This window comes from Falco biarmicus, chromosome 1, assembly GCF_023638135.1.
Source record: "Falco biarmicus isolate bFalBia1 chromosome 1, bFalBia1.pri, whole genome shotgun sequence".
Taxonomy (NCBI): Eukaryota; Metazoa; Chordata; class Aves; order Falconiformes; family Falconidae; genus Falco; species Falco biarmicus.
In genome coordinates, this window is record NC_079288.1 from 18,447,008 (window position 1) to 18,469,072 (window position 22,065).

A 22,065-nucleotide genomic window follows, 5' to 3' on the forward strand; every position below is an offset into this window, starting at 1 on the left:
TTGCATGTTGAATATAACTCCAGAAAAAGTGAAAGAAGTGAAAGGAAATACTGTACAGCCAGTGGAAAAAAAAAAAAAAAGGTGACTTTCAGGCCATTCCAGACAATGACTTTATTTTCTGTGGAACATCACCATGGCAGCCCCCACAGCAGCATCAACATCCTTCCCATAAACCACAGGGAATGGAAAAATCCTTTCCACTTCCTGCCTCAGCACTTCGTTCCTGGCAAGGGCACTCCCGCTCCCCAGAATCCTCCTTACTCCTGTATCCATCAGGCGCTGCACAGGTAGCATGGAACAGAGGTTTTCAACGATGCCACGGCACACAGCCCTAGTGATGTGACCCAGGGAGAGGTTAGAGAAAGCAATATTGGTCACTGATGCCAGCCGCTCTGGAATGTGTCTCTCTCCGAATACGGTTGGGTGGACTGAGAGTTTGCTGTCATTTTGGGCCAAGGCTGCTTTGATTATCTTCATATAGATGGCAGACTTCTCAACCTGAAATCCTGCAGATGGGAAATAGCATGTTACTAATCTGAAGGGATCTCGTGTGTCTTACATGTGGAGACTTAACATGGACAGTGATCCACCTGTTCAGCAAAACACTGAGTACTTTTTTCCATGTCCCAAAGGTAATTTTTTTTCCAGGATTATGAACCACAGCTCTCCCATTCAAGTGTACCTAGAATCTGTGATACTAGAAATCTTTTCCCAATTACAGAAACTGCCCTTCCTGATAATACAGCTATTCCTCTTTGCTGGTACTGTGCTAACAACAACAATACAATATCTTTAAAGGCACTAATAGCAGACTTCATCTTCAGTGGCTGGATTGCACGTGAATACAAAGTCCACTTCAATTACTCACTGAAAGAACAATTTCAGAGCTTATTTCTATACTGCAAACCCCAAGAGATTATTAAAAAACCTGGGAAGACAACGTTTAAAGTGGTTACAAGGTATTACATGAATTTGAGTCTTAAAATCCATTAGAGTGCTGCAAAACATGCCACAAAAGGCAATGGATCCAATCAAGGGACTCTGTGGACTGCAGTCATACAAAATTAGAGGCTGTCCTCAAATTTGCTGACCTTTCCTTTTGAAAAAGAACTTGCAAAAAAAAATTCTTTTGTGTTCTTGAAACCCAAAACCTAGAGGCAATGTGTATGTGGAATCCAAGCATGACTGTCCCAGCATGTTCACAAGCCTCAGCACGAAATTCCAGAGATGTAGGAAGCATGACCCAAGAGTTACATCCTTGTTCCCTATATGGCATGACAAAACAGCTCCAGGCTTGCTCCTTTGCCTTAGTTTCCTTTTACCTTGCTGATCAACCTCAATTTTAAGCTTAAGCTATCTTTGGAATAGCTTACCTAGCTCTTCTGTCCACTGTGCCACCATGTCCACAAATGTTGCTAGCACATTGCCTCCATTAAGTGATGCTGCCACAGCCAAGTAGTCACCATTGAAGTAAGGAAAATAAGTAACAGCTGAGGAAGGATCTGGTGTCTCTGGAGGCTGGAATCCCGGGGGCATTGAGATAGTCAGCTGAGCAGAGGTACCGATATTAAGAACTAGAACACAACAGGAAAAAAGAAGGGGGGGGGGGGGGGGGGGGGGGGGCGGAAATCAGCGTTTAACTACGCTACCCTGAAAGAGGAAAATGAGAAAACCGAATAAAAGATACCACAATAATCATACCTGCATCAGTCCTCTCAGTCAGACAGGAATAAACAGAGCACTGGAAGTCTCCCAGAGCAATTCCTACTTTGGCTCCTCTGGGTATTCCGTGCCACGCACAGATTGTCCTGCCTGCAATACTGCCAGGGTCTCCCACCTCCGGGAGCAAGTGAACAGGAAAGCCAGATTTTTTCAGTCTGCAATCAGAACAATTTTATTGCAGGAAAGCAGTATGGGAATGAGTGGCATGACTACAAAGACCTCTTTGAAGTCACAGATGAACCTGGCCGCACATTTGTGGCTGCTGGATTTATGGATGCTTTCACCTATTTAGAAAGCTTTGTCTTGGACAGGGGCAGCATTCCAGTTCAATGGGCTGGGTCAACTACAACAGTCTAGAAGAATAAATAGCTTTCCTTTATATGCAATCTGATTACCTGAGATTATCCAGGAGTACATGTTTAGCAAGTTTAACCTATTGATGTCATACAGACAAGCAGTTCCAGGGTAAAAAGAAAATCACGAAATCACCAAAAAAATGCAACTTCTAAGTGTCAAAGAACTTTAAGCTGTCATGCAGTTAGTGGTTCAAAACCAAATCACAAAGAGTTAAGTCCAACAAGCTCCTTACACAATCAACTGCAAGATACACTACATTGCTACAGCAACAACACCATATTAGTAAAAGTTCAGTGGGCCAGATACAAGTTTCAGTCACTCTTTCATACCTTCATGAGCACATCTTTTCACCTTGGAGTCCTAACCTAAACCCTGAAATATATACATAAGGCCTTAGCACTCAGGCCTGAAAGAGCAAATCATTGAAATAAGTAAATAAATAAACTGATTCCTTGTAAGACTTCCTGTAGCCTAATAACTCTTAGGTATTATCACAAGTAAGTCTCAGTATTTATGAAGGAGCTCAGCTGAAAGAACTAAAGAGTAATAACTGTCTTTCACCAGCACAGTGGGAATACCTTGGCTGCAGCATGCACTTATCCATCCCATGCCACCACAGAAAGGGAGAGAACAGTTTGGTATACAAGGCCACACTGACAAGCTTCTCAGCTCTGCTGTCTTAGGTGTTTCTAAAAATACTGTGTCGTATTTTATATAATTTAAACACATATACCTTACAAACCAGAGCAAACTCTCAATAGTTTTCAGTACAGGCCACACCACAATTGATTAGGAGTAATTTCAATCACTTTTTTATCTGTAGCACATCCATACTTAGGGCCCAAAGAAGTGGTGACATTGCCTGACACAAGCAATGCACCACAAAACCCACTGAATGACCTTAGCACTTACATGTCAGTATTCCAGCTTTTTTTTCTAGAACTAAAATATCCCCAGCTGGCAGCATTCTGGATGGACATGAGTGGCTTCTTCAGGTCACACAACATGGCAACCACATAGTCATGGATAGTGCCAGCTGCATCATAAGACTTCAGAAAATCTGGGCTTTTAAACAAAACATTTAAAAAACAAAGACAATGAGGGATGCATTAAGGCAGTGGCAGCAAGATTACTTTCATTGCTAGAGGGAACTTCAGATACATGTGGCCCCATCTGAAAATGAAACAGCCATCTCAGTAAACAACCTGCATTTTGTTGGTTTGGTTTGGTTTTTTAAATGGAATTTGTTTTCCAAGCTGTTACCACAGCAGCAACGCTTCTCTCCTGCTGGATGATGCAGAGACAGCAGCTTTAAGGAGTGAGTTGTCTAGGTTCAAAACCACACCATTGCAAAAGTTACCAGGAAGGTAGTAATAGTTTGCACAAAAAAAAATTCCTCTTTGTTGATCCTGGACCATTTGGAAAAAATAGGTAAATTCCTGCAGTTGCTCTATGATCCACAAATTACATGAATGGAAATGTACCAAATGGTGAAACAAAACAGGAACAAAACAAAGCAGCTAGACTCATGAGTTATACAGCTCTAAAGCAAGATCATGCCATGTTCCATATATTTGCTGGACACGCTAGATCCTGGTTTCTTCTTCCAGCCTAAGTTTTCCCCCATTTATTGAACCTGAACTCACTGCAGAGGAAGACACTGGCCTTTTGATAAGCACAGCATATGCAGACGAAACCGAAGAGCAAATCTTGCTGATGCCAAGTCATAAGTAAAAAAAATCATATCCTTTGCAAACATGCCACAACAAAGCACACCATTTGTAACACCTCATAAGTATCTCAGTGTCTAAGGAAGGAAGGAAGGAAGGAACTGAAATTAATTTAGGGACTATTTGTTTTAGCATCTGGCAGCAACCAGACAAAGCAATGCTGTTACTGTTTTAGGCATGTTTGTGCTTTTGACAATCTGCACAAGGCAAAGTTATAGTGTTCAAACCGCATTAGCAGAGCTCCTCGGAGTGGCAGGATGGTCTAGAATTATTCTGTGATACTTTAAGACTTCTGTTACTATATGGTCAAAAACTTTCCCTTTTTGTTAAAAAGATCTGTAATATTTTTATGAGGTCAGAGACTCTTGTGTGCTCAGTTGCATAAAGTTTATATTGAATACTGCCATTTTAAATATCCTTTGACTGCTTAATACTATGATTACAGAGAAACGCAGCCCCTCAGCCTGTAGTGGCATTAACATGCTACAGGAATACTAAGTGTCACATAAATTCAAGATGAGAAACTGCCAATGAAACAGCTTGATACAGAAGCCCTTTTGAGAAATGATGTACCTTTTCTTTGAATACCAGTAGACTGTGGCACATCCAAATCCTGTAGCCAAGCTGATATGTGACTGTGGCAGAGGAAGAGAAGAGAGGAAGGTGGGACTGCAGCGGCCGTCTTGCCAAGTAATCAGATGACTGACCTCCTCCGGCTCAAAGGTAGGGCCTGTACTACACTCTGTCCACTTGCAACCTGTAACACAGAGTATCCGAGAAGTCCAGTGACTCCCTGCAGTGTAGTCTGCCTGCCATTCTTCATTTCTGGTCACTCTTGATAATTTGTCAAATAAATTGGAAAAAGAGCAGAAACCGAGCCAGTAGTTACTGTAATCAAATTAGTCATAGTTTTCAGCTCTAGATAACATCATAATGCCAGTCATCCTTTGCTAAAACAAAGAATAGTATCCAAGGCCCTCGTTCTCTATAAGCACTCCTAGTGCCTAGAGGAAGAAGCAACTTGCACTAGCAGATATTAATGATACAACTTAAATAACAGGTGACCCACAAAAACAAACAAACAAACCAACCAAAACAAAAATCCATTGCACTTTGCTATGGGAAGTAAAGAGCTTATATAACGGGGATCTGCCACATCATGAGCCAGAGAATGCTGCATTAGTAACAAACTGCCTATGATGGATAGAACAGTTTCACCTTTTGAGCCAAAGCAACAAGAACCCCAGATCTATATGTATTAAGCAATGGACTGCAAAATACTAAACAGTATCCCTCCCCTGTGTCACACAACAAAGCTTCACCAAAGGTGGAATAGGGTTTCATTCAGTTTTCAGTTTTTCCAGTCCAGCATGTTCCTTTCAAACAAACACTACACCTTTGATAAAACTTTTGCATTCTTTCAGGTGAAGGTCTCAGCTAAATTATGGCAACTTCTCAGAGCTGCTCAGAGCCTTCTCAGCAATGCCCACTATTGCTTTGGCTCAGTGCTCTACTTCCTGCCCTGACACGCTCACCACAAGCATCCTGCAAAGGCAGCATACAGTCCCATCAGAGCAGCAAACTAAGCAAAGGCTGAGCTCAAGCACTGGCATGTGATGTTTGCTAGCATGCTTCATGGCACAGCTTCAGCCTCTGATGACAACTGCTCTCCCAGGTGATGCCTGGCCACAACGTGGGGCCAGGCCAGACCACACACTGTTTCCAGCTGGCTCTGTAACTGAGGCAACATTTCGGTTTTTAGCAGGGGATAGAGCAGTTTCAACTATGCTGTGCCACTTGGACTAGAGGTCAGAGAAGAGACCCGTCTGCTTAACTGACTAGCACAAATATAGCTAAGAGAGTCTTTCTTGGGCTGGATACAGGGATTTGAACTTACACAGCAAAAAGCAGCTGTGAAAGCTGCAAAGTACTATACGAAACATTCAAAGCAAACACATACTTTTTCTTGTTCCCTTAATTCCCTGTTCTATCAAGTCTGTTTAAACTGAATTTCCAATTGGTTTGCTTTTCTAGTTTTAAATGGATTCTAAGAAATATTACTAACCATAAATCTAACCCTAAAGGATGCTATTAAAAATGTAATTTGTGTCCCAAAGTGCACGGATTCACTTAGTCTACTCAAAACAAATGAGAGCGAACACCCTCTTTCAGTCGACAGAAATGAAACAAAAGTGGCATGTGGCTTTAGGAAATAAAATATTAACCAATATGACATAAGAATCTATGTCTACCATGAACCCATGAGGCTTTGTTATGCAGCCCTTGGGACAGCTGGAAAGCAAACAACAGCTCCTTCAGTCCATCAGCCTTTGGATTTCTTTCTTTCTAATCATTTTAGTATTTAATGTAAAATCACAGCCAGTAATGAATAGCATAGTGTCTCTTAAAGCAATTAAGACTCTGACAACTTTTGACAGGCAGTGACTAGCACTTTTGGGAAATCTACTCTGTGGTTTACAATAAATCTTTGCTTCATCTGCATAACTCCTATTATTATAAGACTTGCATAATTGCTCAGATGTGCGCATCATAAGGTAAAAAGAAAGAAGACACTGATCACATTCTGAAAGCCTTAGACTCCAGCAGGTTTAAAAGATGTTAGCCAAGAAGATAATCCATCCCTATCTCACAGGGCTGGCAATCCAAGGCCTGAATTTTTCAGACATCCTCACTGTCACAAAGATTATTTGACTTATTTACACAATCAAGCCCCATGTGACTACGTCACTGCAGTTGATTTTGTTTCTGAGGTCTTGACCCTTCATTCTACCAGCAGCAGAGTATCCAGAATCATGACCATAATCCTTTTTCAGCTCTTACTAACAGAAGTATAAACAGCAAGATGAATGCAACATGACAGTCTGACTCAGTAGAAAAAAAATTCCTTGAGATTTTTGGATGGGGTGGAGGGGGAGAAGCAAGGCCTGAAAACACCTTTTATTGAACTTCAGTCTTCCTCCTACTGTACCTTCAAAACAGCATTTCAAAATAGCATAGCAATATTCACTTTTGGATAGCTACTGCTATGCACATTCTAACATAAACTTTAAGCATAACTTATTTTTCAAGGCATATACAACACTGCTAATTCTGCTACTGCAGGTTCATTAGAAGGTATTGAGATACTGGACAACAGCTAGTTCATTGTTTTATGAGGTGAGTAAGATTCACCCCCACACCCCCCCAAATCATTCACATGATGCAGAAGTGTTTTCAACTGGCTGCCGATAGCAGATGATAGACAAACAATTAACAAGCCACAAATAGGTTATTCTTCCTTCGTATTAATAACTGTGCTGACTCTGCTGGGATCTCATTAGACTAAACTCTTTAACTAATGTGTGTAAGCAATATCGTTAACTATAGTCAGTAGCTGAAATTCCAATAATTAAAGCAAAATTCCCACAGAAGAGCTGTTATTTCTGTTTAATAGAAGACCAAAAATGAACATGCAGCACTTTCCTACAGATCATTTCAGTGTTAAAATTTTATTTTCTGCATCGTAATACTCTGAAAAGGAATGCCAAAGCATTAATGTTACCTTTATCTTTTTTCCAAAATAGTATCCCATGCATTTGTCCTGAAACACCAATGTGACTGACTCTTTGAAGTTGCTGCTGAGGTAGAGCAGCAAGGCATTCATTCAATGCTCTTACTATTCTCCAGACATTCTGCTCCATTCCCTGCAATCATAAAGCATTATTCTGAGGATAAAACCATTAGGATTCACTCAGGGTATTTATTAAACAAGGCTACTCTAGTCAGAAGTGAAGGACAGAATTCATTTAGCTTAATCGCATGTATTACAATAGCATTCACTACTAAATTGGGGAAAAAAAAAAGCAAAAAAACCCCCACAAAACCACAAAACCTAGAAACCAATACCAGCAAGCTTAAATGAAATAACAGCCTCCTAAACTTAGGGCCAAATAATTCTTAATTTCCTAAGCTACCATACTCAGCTATAACATTTTTTAAAAATTCCATTATCACTCACTACATGCTTTCTTTAGTCCACCTTACATATTGCTTTTCTTTTGCCTCACGAAGAGGATTATCTGTGTGTTCTGACTGGCATGCAGTCTCCCTTACAGCTGCCTAATGCTCCTCTATATCTACCTAGTGCTGGTTTTGATGATGCCGATGCTTGGTTTCTGCATAGTCTATTCCTTGAACAACTTAACAAACTAATACACTCGGCAAAACGGTGCCACAAGAGAAGTTGCATTCCAGCTTTCACACTTTCAAAGATTCAGATTACTTTGTGACAGACCCATATGAAGACTACAATCAAAAGTATTCTAATACAGTCTACATATAGATGTGAACTAGTCTGTGTATCTTTTGGCTGCATAAACGTGACAGTAGGGAGGCCTGTTTGGTATCTTTGATCAGAAATTAGCCCCTAGACTAACTACAATACTAGGCCAGAGGAATGTTTATACATATTTTTTTATGATTCTGATGCATACTTTCTTACATTGACCAACACAATGGATGGAAAGATCTTTAACAGGACTACATGTTCCCGATTATTTCCATGGGGAATTCCTGGTTGTGATTCCATCTCTCATTGAAGCGCAAAATACCCTTCCAGTTGGCAAGTGGTTGCTGTTTCCTGACTAGCAGTGTCAAAGACAAGGTGATGATTAATGGGAGAACAGTTTTAGATTGCCTTATGCAACTTTTCAAAAGCTGGGTCCTTCTTTAATCAAGCAGCTCTACTCTACTTTCTCAAACAGTAAACAGAGCACTTTAATTCTACTTTCCCCTTCAGATATCCAGACACCCACAGCAACCACCTGTCAATCTAGGCACAAAAACAATCCAGGAAAGCCACTGAAGTCTGCATAACGTAGCAAAACAACCTGGCCACTACAAGGCAAGGCCAGCATTCTGAAATTGCCAGCAGTGCTGTCTGCCAGGCCTTACCTGCGGTCCAGCTTCCAGGCTACTGGTGTGTGCCTGCGTCTCCCTGGAGCAGCTCTCTGCCACCACCTGCCCTTGCTCTGCCCCTGTCAACAGGGCTGCCTTAACTGACGTTGTGCCCAGGTCTATGCCAAGCACACAAGTGGGCGCTGGCCTGCCTGCCGCCTCGCTGGCCGCCATTGCTACGGGGAGAGGGGATGGCCTTCACCTTCCCCACCACACACGGGTCTCTCTACACGGTGACCAGACCAACAACCACCATGCTAAGCCCCACGCCGCTCCTTGCTCACTTTAAGAGGGCACCTGCCCCAAAAGGTGAGTACCGAAGGCACAAGCAGTGGGAGCTCCTACCCCAGCGGCACCCAGAGGCTGGGCTCGGAGAGCGGCCTGGACTTTGCCCTCCCCTCAGCAGTACCAAGCCACTACCCCGCCAACTTCAGCGTAACAAACTGTCTCTTCCCCAGCGACATGCGCAGCTTTAAATGAAACTTCAACAAACAACTGAAGCAACAAGCCATCCCGCCCCTCACAGCTCTCCCTCCCCATAGCCTGGGCGGCACCAGCGCAACACCCAACCCGCTCTGCCGCACCCAAGATGGCACCCGAGGGCGGCCGCAGCGGCGCCACACGCGCGGTGGGCGCTGGGCGGGGAGTCGATAGGCGGCCGCCTCACGTGAGAAGCTGAAAAGGGAAGAGCCGGGGCTGAGCGGGACGAAGCTGCAGTGCTAGAAGGAGGTAGGCGCTCTCTCCTCAGCGGTTTTTTTTCCCCCTCAGTATTAGCGCATCGCAAGACGTGGGACGGCCGCACGCCACCGTGCCTCCTGAGGGGAGCGTGGCGGGAACTGCAAGTCCCAGCGTGCACCGCGCCGCCAGGGGTGGGGGGCTGGGGCGGCGCGGGTGCTGCTGAGATTTGTAGTCCCGCATGTGTGAGGAGAGGGGTCCCGCGGGGGCGGGAGAAGCCGTGAGGTAAAAATGTCCCCGGGGAGGCCTGGGCAGGCAGAAAGACTAGTGCTGTCTCAGTGGTGCTGAGGGTCCCTCAGCTGGGAAGGGGCTGTAGTGCTGTGGTGGGAGGGAGCTGCCCACTGAGGGGATGGGCTGGTGCCCCCTCAGAACGTGTGGGCCCTAAGCAAGGCCTTCTCCCTGCTTCTTCTGCAGCTTTTCCACCAGGAGGATGCGATACTTGCTCCACGCTCTGCTGTACCTCTCGCTTGTGCTGCTGGGGCCTGGTGGTGAGTGTTTGGTCATCCCAGCTTGGGCCCACAGGGCTGGCGGGGGGCCAGGTCCAGACCAGTAAAAGTTGGAAGAGAGCTGTGCTGCAGCATCCCCATGACACCTGTCTGGAGAGACCCGTGCCATGCTTCCCATCAGCTCTTTCACTGTTACCTTTGACTTGCTCTGCTCATACACAGGCAGTGCTCTGCTGAGGCACCACTGTGATGGAGGACTCGCCTCATGCTCTGAACTTGCCTCTGCAGAAGCAGATTAAATACTGTCTGTGGTACAGTCACTGATTAGCTAGGGAGCTCTCCTGCACTGAACTTCTTAAGAACAGTGTAGTAAGAAATGCATCCAGGGCAGCCTGTTTATCTCTCCACTTATGGTCTTATTTTTATATAGTAATTTGTTCTTCCTCATCTCTTGTGTCCTTTAAACATACCGTGAATAAAATAGACTTGGATCCAAATGCCAAAATTGTTGACAGGTGACCAGCTTACGGTTTTGATACCGGTTGTAGTGGCGCTTGGAATCTTGGCCTCTCTTAAAGCGTGATGTGGTACAGTATAGTTGGATTGTTGTAAAGTGTACCCCTTAACAGCAATATTGCAGAGCACTATAGTAAGGTCCTAGTGATTACTGAAGTGTTAAGATAGATGTTCAAGAGAATGTACGCTTACTGTGTACCTAGTTTGAACATGTGGCCCAAGAAGCAATTTTAAACTAAATATTGGACATTTATGACTCCTAAGTTACTAGGATCACATTGAGAAACAATTAGTGGATCTTTGAAGTATCCTATAGCATTCATTTGGCATGAACTTTTGTTGCACTGGAAGTACTTAAAAATAGCTTCCTTGTAACGTGTTCAACGGATGGTTATTTACTTCTCCTTTTTTAAGTTGTTTAGTCTCCTTGAAACAAGCTGTACTCCCTTTGGTGTTTATCATGTGTACTGGTTTTGTTAATCTGACACTGCAGGTACCAATGGACAAAATGGCTATATCACAAAAGAAAGTAGGTAGTTCTGAAGGAGCTATTCACCATTCGTACTAATTGAGACTTGTGTGGGTTTTTTTGTTTGGTTGTGTTTTTCCCTGCCCCCAGATGGACTCACTGTATTGTCTGTCCCTGAAGTGGTTTCATTAGAAAGTGGAAGTTCAACCAACGTCACTATCTCTCTCAGGTAAAATCATAGAATCATCTAGGTTTGAAAAGAGCTTAAGGTCAAGTTCAATGTAAACCTAACGCTGCCAAGTCCACCACTAAGCCTAAATCAATCAAAAGTGCTTTTCCAAGACAATAAAAGGAGTGCACAATTTATGAAATTCCAGTGAAGGACAAACTCACTCATACGCCAATTTACCAGTAACCCATACCCCAAATCACAGATATCTTCCCATTGGAGAAGAAACAAATCATTAGGTTTTGTAAGATGATATAACTTGATTAAAAGCAGACACCATACACACCCCCACGCCCCACCCCACCCCAGTTTTATCACTTCAGTCCTGGCTCTCTACATTCTATTTTTTTTCTGTCTTTCTGCATTTGTAATTAAGGCAGTTGCTTGCATCTTTATTTTCTCTTTGGAACAGAGGATGAGCAGGTGGATAGAACTTGGCTATATACCAAGACTTTCCTGCAGACTCAGTTAACTGTTCATACAGAGTGAGTCTCGTGGGTGTGACCGGCCACTTCTAGACCATCACATTGCTTAGTACTAGTCTGGACCAAGATAGTGCAGCATTCTCACAGACAGCCTTATATGGCTGGCTTCTGACAATATCTCATGCCATTTGTATGGGAAGCTGAGCAGGAAAAGGGGCTTCATGCTGTCTGCTCTGTAATTAGCTTACCGAACTGTCTTCCATACGTGAACATAAAGTTCTTCAATTTCTAAAAGTTGATGCTTAAGAGAAACTTGCATACCCTAGAAGGATCACCAAAAAAAACTTTACCAAGCAAACAGAACTTTGCATTGCTAGCAAAGAAATGCAGCTACTCCAGAGCGGAGGCTGATGCGCCTTAGTCTCATTGTTTAATACAGTGCACTGTTTACCCATAGTTTTGTTTTGTCAGCCTCTTCCCAGGAAAAGATTGTTAAACACGTGCACCCCTCCCCTTTGGGGTCTCAAAGTTTGTGTAAAGGAAACAGTCAGATGAAAATGTAAGAATTGTGATAAAGAGGAAAATAGCAAAACATGGCTGCAACAGTCTAGAAGTTTTATTTTTGTTTGCAAAGAAAGATGTGGTACTGTAATCTCGTTCATGGACAAGTACAGGCATTTGAACCTTATGATATTTTAAGTACTGCTATGCAATTAAGCCTCCTGGACAAGTGGTCAGTGGAGTTCTCTGGGAAAGCTGTGCAGGACTATGTCACTTGGTGGTTTTTTATTTGAGGGTTGTTGGGGTTTTTTGTTTTTGTCTTACTGCACTGCTATGATTTCTGCCCTTCATCACCCCAAGTACATGTCCATCATTTCTGCCCCTCTTTACCAGCAAAGGGTGAACAAGCACAGTGATAGGATTCTGGCAGCAGTAACTTTGATTTGCTACTTGTATGGAGAAGAGGGAGGTAAAATGTGGCCATGTAACTGTCTAGTGCCCATCGCTAGTTCAAATGAAAGAAATAGTACAATGCTAACATACTTTGGTGCTGGTGTTCCTCTGAGTACTAGGTAGGTACTGTGGTGTATGGACTGTTTGTTATGTTTGCAACAGCTGTGCGGATTTAGCAGATACTGTCCCACAGCCCTGAAGCAATTTTTCTGAACTCAGGCACTGGTCTAACTTGTTCTTTTCTGCCTTTACAGGGCTCCATTAAATGAAACACTGGTGATAACTCTTAATATTACACACTCATCAAAACATAGCACCATTGTTGAACTACCTGATGAAGTAAGTGACAGAACAGACTTCTGACCTTATGCAAAAGCTTCCCGCTAGTATGATGCAACTCTCCTCTTTCTTCTTTCCACTTTGCCTTGCAGGTACAATTGCCTGCAGGTCACACTAAAGCAGACTTCCAAGTGAAAGCAGATGATGTTGGACAAGTAACAGTTTATCTTTATACCATTAATTCCAACTTAACTGGGTGAGAAACTGGTTTTTAGTTCCACTTACTGTCCTACAGCTTTTTAAACTTTGGGGTAACTATTCCCTCCTTATAATTAAATAGTTAATGGGGCATGGATGGTATGTAGTTGAGAAGATGCGGTAACCCTCCAGCAATCCCCATGGTATTCAGGTAAATACAGGGTATGTGAAGCAGAGTGATAGTCTTGGCATCTTAGATTTTATTACTAGATGACTGAGTTCTCATGGCTCCTTAGTCTGGTTTTAGTAACCCCTCCTGAAAGTATCAAAACTACATGCCAGCTTTTCTGATCCAGGAAACATTTGGTTGGAATTATCCAGTGGGATACTCTTCTTGTTGTGCTGAACTTGTTCTGGAGTGCTAATAGCCTGATGCAGCTGTGTGCCCACATGAATACCGTGAGAAACAGGTGTTTTGCTTTCTGGTTAGGGGAGCCCTCTTTTCACAGATGCCAGTCCTCCCTAAGAGGAAAACAGCCTAGCAAGGTGGAGAAAGCTGGATTGTATTTGCTTGTTGCCTAGATGCTACTCAAAAACAAGAGTATCCTGTTGCACTTCCTCATTTTACTTCTGCTTTTAAGACACACACACAAAAGCAAATGCAGAGGTGCTAAGCACATGAAATGCTCAACAGGACAGGCATGATTGTGAGGTTTTGCTGGCAGAGCGTGGCAAGTGGAACTGCTCTTGCATAACAGACCTTGTGCTGAGACAGTGGAAGCCATAAGCACAAGATGACCTTTTTTTAAATTTCTGTGGTAAAGGAATGGAAAGAAAGAGTGAAGCAAGAAGGAAGGTGTAGGTTGAGGGTAGGAGTAGGAGATGTCCTGAACATAACAAGGACACTAAAGAAAAGGGGAGCAACTCAACTGAAACCAACAGTGAACCTTTATTGTCTTATCTCAACACCTGGACTCTGTTTTCTCTCAAAGCCAAACAAGGCAAAATCTCCTGAAAAAAGTGTGAACAGACAAATTAACTAATTCTGTTTGCATTAACCATTAGACCTAGGATTCAATTTCAAGTGATTCATAGCATCATAGTGAGATACGCCGATGAGGTGATTGGCTGGATCTATTTCCTCGCCTGGTCTATCTCCTTTTATCCTCAAGTCTTTGAGAACTGGCGACGAAAAAGGTAAAGAGACTTAAGATGTGTTTGCAAGTCACTTACTGTGAGTTGTGTTCCTAGCTTCGGTTATATCTGTCTGGGTCATTGTGAATTACCTGTAGAAAGACTGGGGAAAAAAGCAGGGCAAAGAGGGGGCCTGAATAAATACAGCCCCAGTGAGCATGCAGGTCAACGAAAACTAAGTGCATCCTGTAGACACCTAATCCTAAGGTCCTAATTTGTGAAAAGGAGACCTCCCCATTCCCGTTGGTGCCATGTCACAAATCATCTGGCTGAGCCAATTGTGATGACCCCCTTTCAAAGGTTACTGACCCTGTGAACTGTTTATCAGCCAGCTCCTCTTAAACTAAGTGACTCTAAACAGAAACATTATTATATATGAAAACTAAAGCATTTGTTCTGGCAAAGATGTACTACTCCTGCTCTGAATTCAGGCTGGAATGGTTTTATCAGACTAGCTGAGCTCCTAGAGGGCTGAAGTTAAACAGCAGGGACACAACCTTGTCAGCAAGAGCTGTTGTGAGTACCAGTGCATGGCATATGAGGGATATCTCACCTTGCTTCCTCCTAAACTCACAGCAGCATCATGTTGTTACAAAGCCTGCAGCTTTCACTTGCATCAAAAATTGCTTATAAATCAGTACATTCTACGGTCAAGGTGTCCCTGGAGCTGCCTGTAATGCTCTGATACATATTTCTTTTTTTTTTTCCCCTCCCCCCTTCTCTAGTGTTGTTGGACTAAGCTTTGACTTTATAGCATTAAACCTTACTGGCTTTATAGCATACAGTGTGTTTAATATTGGACTCTTTTGGATTCCCTTGATAAAGGTGAGTGTGATTATCTCCTAATACTTGCGGGGTGGGGGAGCTGTGTGTATCTATGGAAAGGAGTCAAGGCATTTGGCTGGTTTTGGTTTCTCTTACATTTAGGAGGAATTCTTAGTCAGTTATCCCAGTGGGGTGAACCCTGTCGCTATCAATGATGTTTTCTTCAGTCTCCATGCATTAGCTCTAACTCTCCTCACCATAATTCAGTGCTGCATCTACGAGGTAAGTCTCAGTGCTGGGCTGATCTGCCGGCTCTGGCCGAGCTCCCTCTGCCGGGCTCCTCACCACTCACTGCCCACTCCTTGGGCTCCAAAGTCCCTCTTCATTGCACTTTCCATTGGCCTTTCAAGAAGTCAGGCTTCACAGTCCTGCTGCCTTTATCTTTCCTGAACCAGTAGCAAGTCCAGTAAGCTTAGCTACTTCAGCCTCGTGGGTGTTCTAAGCTTAAAAGTAAACTCCTTGCAGACTCAAAATAACTAAGGCAAACAGCCAAGTTCATAAAGTTCCCAGACAGATCTCCAAGCAGGACATAGATCACAACTCTACATGGTAGAAGTGGTAGTAGGTGCTTTGCTGTTTCTCACTACTTGAAGCATTCTTCAAGCTAGGACAGGACCTTAGTGATTCCCTGCAATTCAAACTTCTAGCTTTTTTCCACTTTTCTTAAAACAGCTGCAAAGGCCCTTTTATAATCCCCATTCATTTTCAGACTGATTGCTATAGTCAGGTAGGTCTTTGTTTAACTCTTATTGTTATAGTCAGGTGGGTCTCTGTTTAATTGCCATTGTAAAATCCTCTGATCTGAACAGCCAATTTTCTCTACCTAATAACTTACTTTCTTGGGGTGCTTCCTTTGGTGACGCTAAACCTAAAACTTTTAACAGCCCATCTTTTCTAGCAAAGAATTAGAATGCAACCATGAATCTTTAACCATAACAGCATTAGCATATAACATCTTAAAGTGTGTCTGGAGATGTATGACCTAGGCCAGTCTAAGTGTATCTGCATTTCTGTTTCAGAGAGCAAGTCAGAAAGTATCCAAAGTTGTTGTTGGACTACTGGCACTTGCATGGATCTTCACATTTACAACACTGTTTCTTGCTGCAGCTGAGGAAATGACATGGCTACAGTTCTTGTTCTGCTTCTCTTACATTAAGTTAGCAGTCACACTGATAAAATATTTTCCACAGGTAAATCTGAACTTTTATGCTTCTACACTATATTCCTGTCACCCTAAGCCTGCAGTGTATGCTCTTGAAAGCCGGCCTAGACTAAACCAGCAATGATTTATGAAGTCTTTCAGTGACAAAACCAGCATAGTTAACATTTAAGAAGCATTCTGTATAGTCTCAGAAATGCTCATACCTGATACACTGACTGACAACTTGTTACACTCTCAGGCATACATGAATTTCCATCGGAAGAGTACTGAGGGATGGAGTGTTGGAAGTGTATTACTAGACTTCACTGGTGGAAGCTTCAGCCTTCTCCAGATGTTTTTGCAGTCATACAACAATGGTAAGGCTGGAATTGAAGTGCTGGGGCATTTCTTAAGGGGGTGGGAAAACCCTGCTACAAAGCAGATATGAACTAGTACGTTATCTTGGGAAAATGATCTTTGTGCTGTAACATGGGTAGCTCTTCTTATACAAAGAATAAAGAATCTGTATTCCTTGAAGATAGAAAATGAAATAGCTATTCTGAAGAAATCACAGAAAGTTATTAATTAGCTTTGCATAAGATGTCAGTCAGTCTTAAGGTGTGCCTAAGTGGTCCATGATAAACATGAACTTCTCCAATACGTATGGTATGACCTGGCAGTCTTGAGACAGGACTACACTTGAGTTAGCCTTAACTCTCTAATTTTGTGTTTGACAGATCAGTGGAAGTTAATCTTTGGAGATCCCACCAAGTTCGGCCTGGGTGTCTTCTCCATTCTCTTTGATATTGTTTTTATGGTCCAGCACTACTGCCTTTATAAGAGACAAGGATATGAACCTTGTGAATAACATCACTCGAAGACAAAAACCTTAAATTGAACTTGCCCTTAACCCTGGCTGAGGGCTTTCAAGACACCTGCTGCCCATTACTAGAAATACTGATTCTGATCTCCGTTTATACTTTGATCCTCTCTGGTAGGGAATACAAGCTATTGCCTTGCCACATTGCCAGATGCCTTAAAGGACAGCGGGCTGTCTAGCCACCACTTGCAAATGGAAGACTCATGCCTGTTGAAGCTGCGAAGACAGCTTGGTGTGAGCTGTCTAAGAAACATGTGATTCTTTTTCCGTTAACAACAGGAAAGAGAAAGACCAGAGTGATCTTTCTCACTAGAAGTAACTACGAAGAGCAGAGTTCTGGCTTCCAGAAGTCTGAGATTGTGTTTAAGCAACCACATAATATCTTAATGTAATGACAAGACTGGCTGTGGATCTAAGTGCTGCTGCTGACTCCTCACAAACAGATCACAGTAGAACACTGCTCAGGTTGGCTGTTAACCCCTTTTTTTATGTACCACTACAGCTGTTGGTAGCAAATACCCAAATATTAGAACATGAACTCTAGTAAAAAAATACTGAGAAGCAGCAGAAACTGTATTCTTATTTCACTGAACGCTCTTTCAAAGACAAGTACCCAGATTTATCTGAATACTTCTAGTGCACTAACTTCATTTTGCTCAGTTCTACTGACATGCCTTGAATTCTAAATGGTGGATGGTAAAGTTTACAGACTTATTGAAGAGATTTCAGAATTATCAAAGAGATTTCAGACTTAGAAAAAATCTCTTTAAGTGGATCACATTAACAGCTTCATGATTAAAGTTGGAACATACATTTTTGTTCCTGGGCAACTTTTTAACTACATGTGATACATTCTAGGTAGAGAACAAGTTCTTGAGTTACTTGAAGGTAAGCGTTATACCCTTTAAAAGAACTAGAAGAGAATCCATACATGTACTTGAAGAATATTTGAATGCTCAAAAGCCAGTATGTCTTACTAGGTGTCAACCCAAGGAAAACTAGAACCCCTGCCCCCCGCACCCCTGACTAGAGACCACGTGAGGTTTGACAGCTCACTAACACTGCAAACACCCACCAGTACAATCAGACATGACTAACCTGAGACTCCATTGCATTGATGTAGGCCACAATCCACTTAAAGCCAGAAAAAAGGTCTCAACTGGAGGCATTCACGTGATGTGGTCTTCTTAAATGTAAGGAGAAACAGCTCAGGAAATCCAACTGTTTTATTGTGTGTAAAATCAAGTGAAATAGCAGTACAAATAGCAGTGTATCTTTATAGTAACAAAAATAACTTCAACTTGAAAGCCTTAAAATTTACCACTGAATTCTTAACTTACAAAATTCAAAAGCAGTATTGTAGTAATTCCATAATATAAAAATTGTAAATAAGCATCTGCTGGTGTGTACAGAACAGTCTGAGATGCATTAATCACAACATACGTACATGGCACAGCAGTAATGTACTGAATAAGTTAGTCTGCCACCTCCTCATGTTCTATTTACAACAGCTTACCTGAAGACCGTTTAAGGAAAGTATAGCTTTGTATAAATCAACTGAAGGGGATTAAGAACTCCAGTTTTTGGATAACTGTAAAGCTAACTGGTTAAAAAGCCACTAGGATGCTAGATAATTAACTTAGTGTTGCATCAAAAATCTTAAATCCTGCGGCATGTTGATTTAAACAAATTAGTATCTTACCGGAAGTTTAAATTTGGTCAAGAGGCACTTTTGCAAATTACTGGCATATTCATCTCTTCCATCCAATAATCAGTGATTTAAGCAAAGTCTTCTATAAGACAGACCAAAATCTACCCTTCCCATTTAAAGTCTCAAAGTGGAATGAAGAACTGAAAACTCTACAGCTACGAGCAGCTTTCTTGCCAAGTTCAACAACAGTGTTTTCTTTCCTATTCCATATTCCCTTCATTTAAACTTGATTCATTTGTCATTACAAATTACTTGGGAACAAGGAGAATTAAGGTTTTACTCTGAACTATAGTGTCTATGAACTTTTAGTGTACTTCACAGGCATTAATCTAACTCGTGTTGTAGTTGTTTCTTGTCCAAAGAGGCTACTTTTGCACACAGGGAATCTTTGTAGTAACACATAATGCCCCAAACCCTTCAGCATACTGTGTCTAGCTAGCACACAATGTGGGATTAGTACAGTGCTCCTCCCCACAGCAGCATGCAACTCTAATTCTAGCATTTGCTAGAGTGGGAAGACAGGACAGCTCATTTCTAAAAGCTTCAGCACAGCAAACCCTCTATCCTCCATAGCAGAAACCACATTTCCTCTTAAAATAGGAAGCTTTTGTGCTGTGTGTGTCAAAGTTAAGGCTTTTCCAGTTGCTTTCTTAAATAACTAGGGTTTGTCCTGCCCTCCTGAAAGCCCTGACTACAATAAAGTCTTACCATGTACCTGCAGGGAAGACTTTAGAGAGGCGCTCTGCTGAGGGGACTAGATTTTACTACTGCCAGTTACACCAGAGGAAGGAAAAAAAAACGTGTTTACCACAGTTAGGAACATGCACTCCTTCCAGACCACCTGCTCCATCTAGTATTTGCTTCCTTGCTTGATAACGGTCTATACATCTCCCTCCCCAACCCTTCCCCAACTTGGTGATAGATTAGGACATCATGGATTGTTGCACAGCCTTCTGCAGAGATTGCCGGGTCACCAGCAGCCGTACCACTTCTTCATTCCTTTTTGTCAGCCTCTTCCTAGCTTGGTCATGGGTCACCATTGTCATATCCCAGCCGTTCACCTAGGAAAGAAATATTAAATGAGGCAGGTGCATGGACTCACAGGTGTGCTACAACTGTTCCATCAGCACCAGGTAGTAGACATGCTTATGCCACAGCTCAGTTTATTTGTAAGCCGTGCAGACTATCCTGGGAAATATCCAGAAGACAGTATTTCCACCAGCAGAAACTCCCACAGTGTGCACCTAGTACTACATTAGTATTTGCCTTATCTTGGTGTTTACCTGCATGATTTTGTCTCCAATCTGCAGTCCTGCAACTTCTGCTGGGCCTCCTTCTGTCACCCTTGTGACATAGATACCCTGGGGAAAAAAATACTACGTGTTCATTGACTACACTCAGGAGCACTGAATACTCAAGGGCCATTCTGCTGACAACACAAAAATACTTTCCAGTATATTGCAGGTTTCTAGTTAAAAACAGGTTTGTGCAATGTCGGAAAGTAGAAAAGGCGGACAGCTAACTTCAAACAAACTCAGTCTGCAAATGATAACGTGGCAACAGAATAACTTTAGTAGCAAACTGTGTGAGAGGACAGAAGAGATGCAAGTGAGTCGAGCTTGCTGGCTGAGCTGGATATGCCCAGGCTTTTACAGAGGGGGCTGCTAGAGAAGACAACGAGCATCTGACCTTGTCGGTCTTGTCTTCAGAGAAAGGGTTCTGAGTCGGATCCTGATCAATGCCGCCTCCGATGCTGAATCCCAGAATCAAATTGTCACCTTGTCGAAGCTTGTGTATTTCAATTCTTTGCTGAAAAGAAAAAAGATAAGACAGCTCAGTATTGTCATCACTGGAATACATCTCAAGTGTGTTTCAGGCACAGATACTTAAGAGTCAGTTTGTTTTTCAGAGGTACTGTATACCTGTGCTGCTACAGGTAGTAGCGCCTACTACGGCAGGCTGCATCGCAGCTTGGTAAGCTTATGTATTCATAAGCAGTGAGCTCTCAAAGCGCTTGGCAGCACACAGCAATCACACGGCACTCGCTGCCAGTCACATGCGACCTCGGTGTTGACAGCAGTTGGCTCTGAGCTGTTCTCAGCCCCACCACGGGCCAGCAGGGCAGGAGTGGCATACTCAGGGTATGGCCAAGCTCCTCAGCTACTCGCTGCTTTACTGCTTGCCCCGAGATACAAGGGGAAGACACTAGAACCAGTGCAGGTCTCTTAAATCATGAGTCATGTCTTAATAACTAGCAGTCACTCACAGCTAGACTCATCTTGCTCTTACCCGCGTGCCTTGTTCCTGCCCAGCCCTATCAGCAGGAATAACCTATTATTAGGGTGGTTCTTTTCCAAGATAACTTATCAACACTTCCATAATCCAGAGGCAGGTTCCCTGCTGTCTGGTGAACACAGGCACCTGACAAACGCTGCGCATTACCTAAGCGTTGTACAAACGCCAGCTTGTGCAATTCTTGTGCCAAGACCAAAAGCCACGGTCTTGGCTGAAACAGCCACCTAACCCAGAAGGGTCGTCAGGCTGATGGAGCGGGTGTCCCTGCTCACTGCAGGGCCTGGACCAGGTGACCTTCCCGGTCCCTTCCAGCCCAAACCATTCCACGGTTCTCTTCGCACCGCACCCCCCCACCGCCCCGGCTCCTCGGGGCTGCCCCTCTGACAACCCGAGCGCGGCTGGGCTCCGGCTCGCACCGCCCAGAGTGCCGGTACCGTCGGCACTGAGCCGGGGGATGACACAAGAGGCTTCTGCTGGCGCCGCTCCTTGATCAAAGCCACGGCTGCGCTGGCACAGCCCCGCTTCCCGGGGAGGGCGACGGCCGGGGGCAACCCGCGCGTCCCGCCAGGCTCCGCCGGCCGCCACCGGCCCCTTCTCGTCCCCTGCAGAGCGCGGCTAGGCAGGGCCCTGGGCCGGGGCCCGTGCCCTCACATCGGCGGTGCTGCCGCTCCGGGCGCGGCTCGGTGCCGTTACCCGGGCGGGCCGGGCTCGCCCCAGGCACTGACAGCCCCCGCCGCAGGAACTGTCGTCTCCACAGCCCGCGCCCCTCCTCGCGCCGACAGCCCCAGCCCCGGCCGGCAGCTCCCGCGGCCCCATCTCACCACCACGGCGGTGACCGGCTGCCCCGGCACGTACGACATGGCCCCGCCACCGCTGCCGCCGCCCGAACAAAAGCGCCTCGCCCGGCCCCGCCCCCCGCCGCCGCCAGCCAATCAGGTGCCGCCTCGCCCGCGGCGGAAGGCGCGAGCGCCGGAAGCCAGGCCGCTTTCCCGGCGGCCCCCGC

The 22,065-nt window shown here is 43.9% G+C and overlaps 3 protein-coding genes across 7 annotated transcripts; 1 reads left to right on the forward strand and 2 right to left on the reverse strand.

Annotated features, from left to right (window-relative positions):
- Positions 1–82: 82 nt before the first annotated feature.
- Positions 83–18,290, reverse strand: SHPK (sedoheptulokinase). 4 transcript variants are annotated; one of them, XM_056331354.1, is made up of 7 exons: positions 18,155–18,290; positions 7,372–7,513; positions 4,383–4,566; positions 2,992–3,144; positions 1,702–1,877; positions 1,374–1,574; positions 83–506 (listed from the first exon to the last, which is right to left on the reverse strand). In XM_056331354.1, exons 1-7 carry the CDS (start codon positions 18,164–18,166, stop codon positions 112–114), a joined length of 1,263 nt encoding a protein of 420 aa, XP_056187329.1. In that variant the 5' UTR covers positions 18,167–18,290; the 3' UTR covers positions 83–111. The 4 variants fall into 4 exon arrangements, with proteins under 4 accessions (XP_056187329.1, XP_056187339.1, XP_056187310.1 ...); XM_056331364.1 differs by lacking the exon at positions 18,155–18,290 and adding an exon at positions 9,063–9,259; XM_056331335.1 differs by lacking the exon at positions 18,155–18,290 and adding an exon at positions 8,763–9,259.
- CTNS (cystinosin, lysosomal cystine transporter) lies at positions 9,359–17,627 on the forward strand. Of its 2 annotated transcripts, none has more exons than XM_056331446.1 (11): positions 9,359–9,494; positions 9,915–9,988; positions 11,082–11,160; positions 12,794–12,878; positions 12,971–13,074; positions 14,082–14,213; positions 14,936–15,035; positions 15,138–15,257; positions 16,055–16,225; positions 16,436–16,553; positions 16,914–17,627. In XM_056331446.1, the coding sequence occupies exons 2-11, from the start codon at positions 9,931–9,933 to the stop codon at positions 17,042–17,044; spliced, it is 1,098 nt and encodes a 365-aa protein (XP_056187421.1). In that variant the 5' UTR covers positions 9,359–9,494; positions 9,915–9,930; the 3' UTR covers positions 17,045–17,627. The 2 variants fall into 2 exon arrangements, with proteins under 2 accessions (XP_056187421.1, XP_056187412.1); XM_056331437.1 differs by lacking the exon at positions 9,359–9,494 and adding an exon at positions 9,647–9,725.
- Positions 18,265–22,009, reverse strand: TAX1BP3 (Tax1 binding protein 3). Its single transcript, XM_056331575.1, has 4 exons — positions 21,884–22,009; positions 20,457–20,576; positions 20,051–20,128; positions 18,265–19,828 (listed from the first exon to the last, which is right to left on the reverse strand). Exons 1-4 carry the CDS (start codon positions 21,920–21,922, stop codon positions 19,691–19,693), a joined length of 375 nt encoding a protein of 124 aa, XP_056187550.1. The 5' UTR covers positions 21,923–22,009; the 3' UTR covers positions 18,265–19,690.
- Positions 22,010–22,065: the final 56 nt, after the last annotated feature.

Excerpts from the sequence above, each read along its gene's own strand:
- SHPK (XM_056331335.1), bottom strand. The coding sequence starts at position 8,939 with ATGGCGGCCAGCGAGGCGGCAGGCAGGCCAGCGCCCACTTGTGTGCTT. Across the intron at positions 4,567-7,371 it reads ATTTTGGAAAAAAGATAAAG|GTTGCAAGTGGACAGAGTGT; the intron begins GTAACATTAATG and ends TCTGTGTTACAG. Across the intron at positions 1,878-2,991 it reads AAAAGCTGGAATACTGACAT|ACTGAAAAAATCTGGCTTTC; the intron begins GTAAGTGCTAAG and ends TTCTGATTGCAG.
- CTNS (XM_056331437.1), top strand. The coding sequence starts at position 9,682 with ATGTGTGAGGAGAGGGGTCCCGCGGGGGCGGGAGAAGCCGTGAG. Across the intron at positions 9,989-11,081 it reads TGTGCTGCTGGGGCCTGGTG|ATGGACTCACTGTATTGTCT; the intron begins GTGAGTGTTTGG and ends CCCTGCCCCCAG. Across the intron at positions 16,554-16,913 it reads TTTGCAGTCATACAACAATG|ATCAGTGGAAGTTAATCTTT; the intron begins GTAAGGCTGGAA and ends TGTGTTTGACAG.
- TAX1BP3 (XM_056331575.1), bottom strand. The coding sequence starts at position 21,922 with ATGTCGTACGTGCCGGGGCAGCCGGTCACCGCCGTGGTG. Across the intron at positions 20,577-21,883 it reads AGCCGGTCACCGCCGTGGTG|CAAAGAATTGAAATACACAA; the intron begins GTGAGATGGGGC and ends TTTTCTTTTCAG. Across the intron at positions 20,129-20,456 it reads CTGAAGACAAGACCGACAAG|GGTATCTATGTCACAAGGGT; the intron begins GTCAGATGCTCG and ends TTTTTTCCCCAG.